General features: G+C 28.0%; 1 protein-coding gene across 1 annotated transcript; it reads right to left on the reverse strand.

Moving 5' to 3' along the window:
- Window positions 1-4,471: 4,471 nt before the first annotated feature.
- On the reverse strand, window positions 4,472-9,474 carry LOC108747609 (UDP-glucose 6-dehydrogenase). Its single transcript, XM_018485185.1, has 6 exons — window positions 9,229-9,474; window positions 7,214-7,689; window positions 6,492-6,689; window positions 5,597-6,043; window positions 4,845-5,000; window positions 4,472-4,693 (listed from the first exon to the last, which is right to left on the reverse strand). The coding sequence occupies exons 2-6, from the start codon at window positions 7,676-7,678 to the stop codon at window positions 4,517-4,519; spliced, it is 1,443 nt and encodes a 480-aa protein (XP_018340687.1). The 5' UTR covers window positions 7,679-7,689; window positions 9,229-9,474; the 3' UTR covers window positions 4,472-4,516.
- Window positions 9,475-9,877: the final 403 nt, after the last annotated feature.

Raw genomic sequence — 9,877 nt, forward strand, 5'->3', positions numbered from 1 at the left:
CACGGTATCATCCTCCGGCGACCGCGGGGGTGAGGCGAGGTGTCCCCTCGCCGATGAGACACTTGTCACCGCGGTCCGTGCCACTGTCGATGCCGCTGACTCGCGGCGCTCACTCGCATAAGAGCGCTCGCGTGAGAGCACTTGCCGCTTCTGGGAGCGAGCGCGATTCGCTACCGCACGCACTATTCTGCCTTGTTGTTTTCCTCTAACCGTTGTTGTCCGAGCGTATATCTCGTACAGCCCGTACACCGTTCATACATTGTCCGGAGCAAACGTCACTCCGGCCACACCGCTCACGATTACTCCGCCAACCGAATTATATGCGGAGATTGTCTCGCTTGAGACATTAAAAAGAGTGCGACGATTTTTAAAGATTCGAAGCGATTATTTCACACGAACGATGATTTCTCAGCTACACCACGTCGTTCGACGTCGCCGCTGCAGAAGGCGCGCCGCCATTTTCCTACCGACAGGCCCGGCCTATTGCAAATTCTCTTCGACGAACACGTCGAGGAACACGGTCGTAATCAAAGAATTTCACCAGTAACCCACGAGAATATCACTGATAATCGTACGTCAACAGACTTAAAATTTGCGAAAACAACGCTTCGTCGTGCATCATTATCGCCGTCGTCGTTCTCGTCGTCGACACTTCGCGACTTCGGCGCAATCTCGACACAACTGTCATGCGGATCGCTCGCTAGAGCTCTTCGCGCTGATCGTCGAACAGCGACTCGTGCTACTATTGTCGCTACTGCCGTTGCTCCTAAAGCATTTCATGAAACACGTCACTACCTTCCTCAGATTCGTATATAGCTGCTTCATTTTCACAATTTTATTTTATGGGCGTGTTGAAAATTAAGGTAACGCGAAAATCGAATGAATTTTGATTGAAATAATGACAACAATTATAAAATCTAAAGAAACATCTTCTGCCTTTTATATTATAATAAACGAAAATATAATATCTATTTACTTCAAATTCTTAAAATACACTTCGCGCATAGTTTGAACGTTAAAATAATAAATAATTTAAGCTAATTAGAAATCTAGATACTCTAAAAACGTTGTTAATATTTCATAATTTGTATTTTGTATTGAAAAGTATAAAAATGAGTATTTAATTTTTTAATCAATCTGCATTACGTCGATCATTAAAAATTTTAAAATATATCAAGAAAAAAGATATTAGTTATAATTTAACAAAAATTATTAAACAATCTGTTGTTAATGATTTGATTATCAAGTATAAATTTACATTTTTCTTTTTACAATTTAAATTGCAAAGGACAATAAATTTACTTTTCTATCAGAAAATTCTTATTTTGCAACATAGAAAGTACGAATCTAATTTGCAGATGTATAAATTCTCGCATTTAACATTTCATTATATTTTATTTCTTCATAAAATGCGCCACGTTAACAGCAGGGATCATCGAAAAATTGATACATTATTGCCAATTTGCGCATGCGCCTTTTTTAATATACTTTCAGTTTCATTAACATCAAAATTTTGTAATTTATAAAATAAGATAATTTGGCGTTTATTTCTTGCAAAAATATTGTTACAAATTAAATATTTCTAAATAAATTCTTCAAATATTTTTAATTTGTTATACATATTTCTTAGACTGTTTAGAAAATATAAAGCATAAATGGAAAAAAATATGTACAAAACAAATTTGTCTCTTAATCTTTCTTTTAATAAAATTTTTTTCAGCTAGGTGTTATTTTTTTTAATAGTTATTTGACAAATAAAACAAATATGAAGAATTAATCACATCAAACGACTTTTCTAAAAACATGTATTTATAAACTTTTATGCTATATACTTAGAAACTATGCACAATATATGCACTTATATTAGATGCAATTTACATATGTATAAATGTGAACGTATGATTAAAACAACATTGGAACTTTATAAAATCAGTAACATTTGTTAATTATTATAATATGTTTACAAACTAAAAGAAATAATTCTTTGATAACTTTAAATAGTGTATAATATGTTATCGTTACGACACATTTATAGGAAATATATAATATTAAAATACTTGATTTATTTCATACATGCATCCAACTTGAAAAAAACATTGAACTTAAATTGATATATAATACTTCAAACAAATTTAATATATTAATGAATGTAAATTCTTTCTAAGCTTTATTCAAAATACTTTTCATTTGAATTCACGAAATCTGTATTAATAACTTATTTCGTAAATATAATAGAGTAAAATATGATCAAATATATTCGAACTGACACTTCAAAAATGTATTACAAATTTGATTATCATAAAATGCGTTTTTTATAACGTAATGTATAATAGTAGTGATATAGAAATGAAAAGCTGGAACAGATAGTATATATTAATTGTACAAAGAATTTAAAACATATCGAACAAACAAAATATATAAAGCAAGATATTAATATAAATATTTATGTAAAAGAGTTTGCAATAATTACATATATATAATGTAAATATAATAGATACAAGTCTAACTTGTAACGATGATAATAATAAAGTAAATATTTCTTCATTATATGTATTTTTATACGCGTTTAAATAATATGTATGGAATATATTTTTATTATAGTTAAAATTAAATTGCCATTAAAATTATTAAAATAATCATTTATAGCACTTTAAATTTATGTTCATTTAATATTGTACACATATTCTTTGTTCGATAATTAATTGTGTTGAAATTAATATGTAGTATATCTAGATAGATAATTACGATCATAAATAATTACGGATAAGAATTTAACAGATTTTATAATGTTTCTTTTTAGGCGATAATACAGTCGACTATAATCAAATTGGAAATCAATTACAATATTCTAGCTAATTTTAACACTACCTCCGAAACATTATAAACGCGAAATTCTTTGACTATTACCAAGAATGCAATTGCAATTTCTTTATAAATAAATTATTTTTAAAAAGTTAACAAAGAAAGATCTTAACAGTACTAAGGAAAATATGATTCTATCGTATTTGCGATAAAAACATTGCTTTAATTCGACATGCGTCGAAGCCCGTTATTAAAATAATGTGAAAGTAAATTATAACAATTTATGAGAGTCGCAATTTATTTCTAGTTTAAAATTATTCAGTGACGCATATTCAATTGTCTTACGTTATTATTTAATACATTTGTTTGTCACTAATTGTTACCAAACAATTTGCCTTATACTTTTTTCTCTAAGAGTGAATTATTCTAAAGAAAATAATATAAAATCTATTGAGAAATTTCACAGGCGTATTAATAACATATATGATAAAATAAATTAAAACTTATACAATTTTATATTTGATACATAATTATATAAAATATGTAATATGTTTTCTTCATATAATCTCTTTTAAATATCCTAAGAGAATTAAACATAACATGATATTTAAAATTTAAATAAGATGTAATAAAAAGATCTAGCTTTTCTTGGAAAGAACTTAATTTTATGTAAAAAAAAAAAAAAACTTATAATGGCTCGATAATAATAAACAAAAATGAATAACAGAAGGACTAAGAGCTAAATTTTTCATATATTTAAATTCTTAAAAAATAGATTATTCTGGCTAAACCTTCACATTGAGATATATGTACAGTAATTTTATTTATCACGCATACTTTATTATAGTTGTCAATTAAATAAAAGATTATATGTACTAAGAATTTTGAATACAACGACCATTTATTCATTATTAGTTTAATTTTTATAATCTATGATATTAATTTGTGTGATAACAGAATGTATGCTTGCACAATTTTACGGAATATATGACTCTACATATTCAACTAATTTTATTATCATTATAGACAAATTGCAACCGATGTATTAGAAGAATGTACTACAAAGATGACAAGATTGAAAGCATTGCATTGTTGCGACTGAAAATAGATATAAAGAAATAGGTCTACCACTTTGTCTAACTATAATTTGCAGAAATTTTATTTAACCGTTTTATGATTTTTATTAAATTTGCGTTAATTTATCGAAATGTATACACTGAGGATGATCTGACAAATAAATCAAAACGTGTGTTTTTATGAATTTAAATATATAAAAATTTGGTTCTTAGCGTTTCTGTTATTCATTTTTGTTTATTTAAAAAATTAAATTAAATTATGATAAACAAGTGCCTCAAATATATAAAACATTTTTGCAGTGCCTTCTAATTGTTAAAATATATTTCTGTAAAGACAAATTCCATGTCATATTTTACTTTTTTCTAAATTCTTCTCAGTTATAGAAAGTAGTATAAGATTATATTTTAAAATATAATAAACATCATATATGTAAAACCGAATATTATCTGAATCACGATGCGCAGTCTGTATCGATACGTCATTAGGAGACAAACGTATTTGTTCGTTAAAAGTTAAAATAGTGAAATTCTATAGCTACGTTTCACAAATGCATCTCTGTGTTTAGATTAACTAAAATTATTATAATAATTGTTGTCATTTTTTATTAAATTAGAAGTATTGCTTGGTCCGTTTTTTTTTAAATTTGTGTTTGGCTACCCCATGCTCTAGAAATTCCTGATCTTGTGCGTTTTTTACCGATAGTTTGAACAATAAAACCGATCCTTTGCAATCGATCAAAATTCAAAATATTCCTTCCGTCGAAAATATAGGCTGGCTTCATCATATCTACATAAATCTGCGTGTAATCTAATTCCTAAAAATGAAATATTTATTAATTCTTTTTTTACGTTAATATATATATATATGTATATGTATAATATTAAACATATAATTGCATAAAAAAATTAGACAGCATTAAGGATAAAGCCATTTTTATTATCTAGACAACACTCTCTTTTACTTACGATAAATTCATCCCATTCAGTACATAAAACTATAGCGTGAGTATTCTTCGTGGCGCTATAAGCATCTTTATAAATACTGATTCTACTTTTTACATCTTTAGGATCGCTCGTTATACTTGGATGAGTCAAGTCCTGAATAATCTGAGTTTCTTCAACCTGTGAAGTAGACAAATTGTACAAGAACTGTACACTCAATCTATTACTGAATTTTTATTAAAATGCTTTTTAAGTTTTATAATATATATAATTATTTTGTTATATATATTAAGTAAAAATCATTATCTAGTCTAAGAGCACAACAATATAAAAAGTTCAAAATACAAAGTTTACTGAATAAGGCATAATTTCTTTGTAATTTAATTTAAATGCAGAACAATTATATTCGCGTTTTTTATTAACTATTAATTCTCTGATAAATTCTCTACATCAACTTTTTTAAAAATTTAAATTGCAATTTTTTCTATTGTAATGTTGAACACAGGAAATTTAATATATCTGTAAATAAAGTATACAGAATGTATATAGAAATATAATTATATATTAAATTTAAAAAATTTTTTTTATTTATATTAAATTACATATTTTAATAAAATTTAGTTTTTTAATTTAAAATAAGTTTTTGAAATTTAATTTATATCGAAATTAATAAATGCAACTTATGACAAACTGTAATGAAATTTAAAGAATCTGTTATTAAAAATAAGTCTGATAGATCTTCACTTCTTCTATGATAGAAAAGAGAAAGAGCTGACCTTGGGGTCGTAAATGTGAAGAACGGCGCCTTCATCTAACAACGTCTTGGCGACATGAATTGCTGGTGATTCACGCGTATCTCCTGTATCTTTCTTGAAGGCAAAACCCAGCATAGCGATCCTCTTGTCTGTCACAGTGTTAAAAAGAGATTCTATGACCTTTGCGGAAAATCTGGACTTCTGATATTCGTTCATATCAATCACCTGTTGCCAATATGCCGCTACCTCGGGCAAATTTAAACACTCGCAAATATATACTAAATTTAGAATGTCTTTTTGGAAACATGAGCCGCCGAAACCAACCGACGCGCTAAGGAACTTGGAACCGATTCGAGAATCAAGTCCGATTGCTCGAGCGACCTCGGACACGTCGGCACCTGTAGCTTCGCACACTGCTGACAAGGAATTAATGCTAGAGATACGCTGAGCGAGAAAAGCGTTTGCAGCCTAAAATCAAATAAATATAAATAAATATTAAAATTTATTGTTGTACTTGAGATTATTCAAATTAAATTGTATTTGTAAGTTGTAATACACTATTTAAATATTTATATACAGACATGTGCCTAACATAGCACGTATGGCGGCCGAAATGAAAATTCATTGTGAGTCAATACTACGTTGAACGTACTACAAATACGATGAAATCATAGTTTCCTGAATATCTGACAACATTATTAAAATTATTTTTCTTTAGTAAATATAATTTTGATAAAAAGATTTAGAACTGCTTCCGTTGTATTAAACTTAAGTCACATAATGTAATTTAAACATAGTATAATTTATTTACACTTATAGATAGATATGTTATGATACAATGTAATAAATCTTACACAGTTTATTTACATAACGGCACTGCTATTACTGTAAGAATGCAAAATGTATCATTACTCACCAGTTTCGACAGTTCTGAACTCCATGTGTTAGTCGTTAAAATTTTTTCTCTTGGAATCCAATGTTCATAAATTTGACATAATTCCTCGATAGCCGCCTGCCCTTCTGGCGAATTTTCTCCGCCAATCAGTACTCGATCCGCGTTTACCAGATCTTCTATAGCAGTTCCTTCGGCTAAAAATTCCGGATTCGAAAGAATCTAAAAAACAATTATCTATTAATATTCGATTAAATATAAAAAAAAAGACAAATCTCAGAGAAAGTGTAAATTGATTATTACAATATACGATAATAATAACAAACGCTTGAGCAAAAGGTCGTGAATAATCGTACAGTATGAAGCGAGAGCTTATCTTAACTGAACGACATTAATTTAAGTAACTTAAACTATACGATTGCTATTGGCGATTTGACAATCTGTCAATTACAAACATAGCAAAAATGCAATAAAATTTTTAATACACTTAATACAATTGCACATGTGTCGTATTGAATGTATTAATTTCAATATTGCAACTTTATATTTCACAATTTCTACGCAATGCTATGTTACAATGTCAAGAATATTTAAATGAATTAAAAGTAAATATATAGAAAGATATATATATATATATATAAGAGATTATGGAAAATAATTCATTCTAGAGAAGACAACTATTACAAGAATTGTCGCGTTTTTATATTTAAATTACAATTGTGAGAAATAACAGTTAATTATCTTACCTGATAAGAAACACCTGGCTTGTGATTGGCGCGGAGAATATTCATAATACTCTCGGCCGCTCTTACCGGTACGGTACTTTTTTCCACGACAATCTTATCTCCTGTTGCAACTTGCGCGATCATCCTGGCTGCACTTTCCACATATTTCAAGTCAGCTGCTCTTCCTTTGCCATTGCCAAAGGTCTTCGTTGGCGTGTTTACCGAAATGAATATCAAATCAGCCTCCTTAATCGCTGTATCAATTTCAGTGGAGAAGAATAAATTCTTTCCACGACATTTTCCCACTACTTCATCCAAGCCCGGCTCATATATTGGTAACTTTTGTGAATTCCATTGCGCAATTCTTTCCTTGCTCTTATCAACAACGGTTACTTGAATTTCCGGGCACTTCAGTGCAATAACGCTGCAGGTGGGTCCACCCACATAACCGGCTCCAATGCAGCAAATTTTCCGTATTCTTGTCATTCTTGGATTGACTATAATATTATAATTGATAAATTCATTATAATTATATTTGAAGTTGTATATAAAAAAAATCATGATTATAAAATATTATCATTAAAAATCTAATCAATTTTTAAATAAAAAAAAGGGTGTACAGAATGACAGATTACTTATCTTTAACTTATCTGATTGAAGATAAAATAAAGAAAAAAAAAACTTTTCCAGAGTTTATTCTTTCTTTTTTTTACAATGATTACGTAATTATCAAATGGTAAATATACTACTTTTTTAATATAATAATAATTTTTTATTATAATAATTTATCATATAATATTAAAAACACAAATAAATAAAATCACATGACTCTATAGTTTCAAATTACATTTATAAATAAATTAATCTTGACGCATGCTTTGATAAGAGATAATAATATAAACGTATATTTTGATGAAAAGTAATAGATAATGATATTATAGAAATGTTTATAAACACTTATTTTCACATTAAAAAATTAGCTCTAAAATTAATCACATAAAATAATTTGTGCTAAACAATTCTTTTACAACACAATATTCAATTAGATAAAGTATATAAAACAAGACTCCATATAAACCTAAAATATATAAAAATTACATTATACAAACTTTATAATGCCATTCTCCGTCTAATTCCAAGCTCCAAAGAAAGCTTCTTTTATCTTCGTCACAAGATATCTCTAAAATTTTATTATCCAAACGATACAAATGTCCGGAAGCTGATAAAAATATATCTGCCAGTTTTTTTCGATATGTGTCAAAATTAATGTCAAGAAAACGTTAACAAAAGCTCAAAAATGTTATCTACGCAATAAAAAACATTTCATACTTGTGTTAAAATTCTTATTAAAATATTTGTGTTAAGTTTTTAACAAGCGTTAATTCGACATAACGTGATTCTGTTATTGAAATATATATTTTGTGTGAAATTGATATTTAACGGTTCCTAGTGTTTATAAAATAACACAATAATACAAATAATATAAAAATAGCATAGTTTTAAAACATAAATTCTAGGATAAATGAATAAAAGATAAATGTACGTCCTAATTTAACAAATAAAAAATAAATTTACTGAAGAAATATGATTCCACAATTTATTTCCAAGTTGTATTAAATTGTTATATTTTTGTGTTAATTTTTACATAATAATTGTGTTACTTTCTAATATATTTATCTTATGTTCAATTAACATAAGATAAAAATTTGAATATATCTTTTAAGATACATAAAATGTATTAAATTTAACACAAATTTTTTCACTGTGCACTTGCATTTCATTTACTCCAATCATCATTTGGCAACGTCAAGAACGTTTCGTTTACATTATTCAAAATATTACATATGAATTATTATAATACACAAATATAATTTATATTTTTTAATTATCAGAAGATTAAAAACTATACATTTAGTTGAATATTGAAAAATAAACTAAAAAATATGTCTTTCTTTATGGAGCGTTTTGCAGCAGGATTGCCTGCTCCGAATCACTCGGGAAGCTTCAAAAAGAATGAATATACTTTGTTTTGTTACCTGCTTGACTAAAATAATGAATAATTTTCTGATATTCAGCAGGAACGTGGCATGAAGACGGATGCAATGCAGAAGGCAAATTATAGTCTATCACAATCAAAGGGTAGCTTCCACGATGGAAAAAAAATTGTTTATAAGAGAAAACCGCAATATGATGTTAAGTTGCGTTGCACAGATTTTTGTTACTCCAGATCCTCTGGACGCTGCACATCCGTCATTTCATGATATGGTACTATGAGAAGAAAACGTTGAGGCCGCAACAAGGCCGCACCGTTGTGACCACGTTGCCATTTTAGAACACCACAATGGCGCATGCGTAAGTAATTGGCAACGCTGTTTCTTTCCAAAATCATTCGTGATAATGATCATTTATGAGAGATCATTTTAAAAGTATATATCAAGGTATTTATCAAAATATGAAAATTTCATTAATTGTTCTATTATTACGTCTGAGAACTTTGTAAAATTTGAACTCTTTTATTGATTTAAAAGTTTTTTAATTTTTTTTGTTTGTCTTGATTCTTAGTAGTATTGCGTTTTGTAGCAGACATTAGTTGTTTGCTAATTTGCAAATTTCATAAAAAAATAATTGCAATATAAGTCAAATTTATATATATATATATATATATATACTAATACTTTTTATTTT

This window comes from Trachymyrmex septentrionalis, unplaced genomic scaffold, assembly GCF_001594115.1.
Source record: "Trachymyrmex septentrionalis isolate Tsep2-gDNA-1 unplaced genomic scaffold, Tsep1.0 scaffold20, whole genome shotgun sequence".
Lineage (NCBI taxonomy): Eukaryota > Metazoa > Arthropoda > Insecta > Hymenoptera > Formicidae > Trachymyrmex > Trachymyrmex septentrionalis.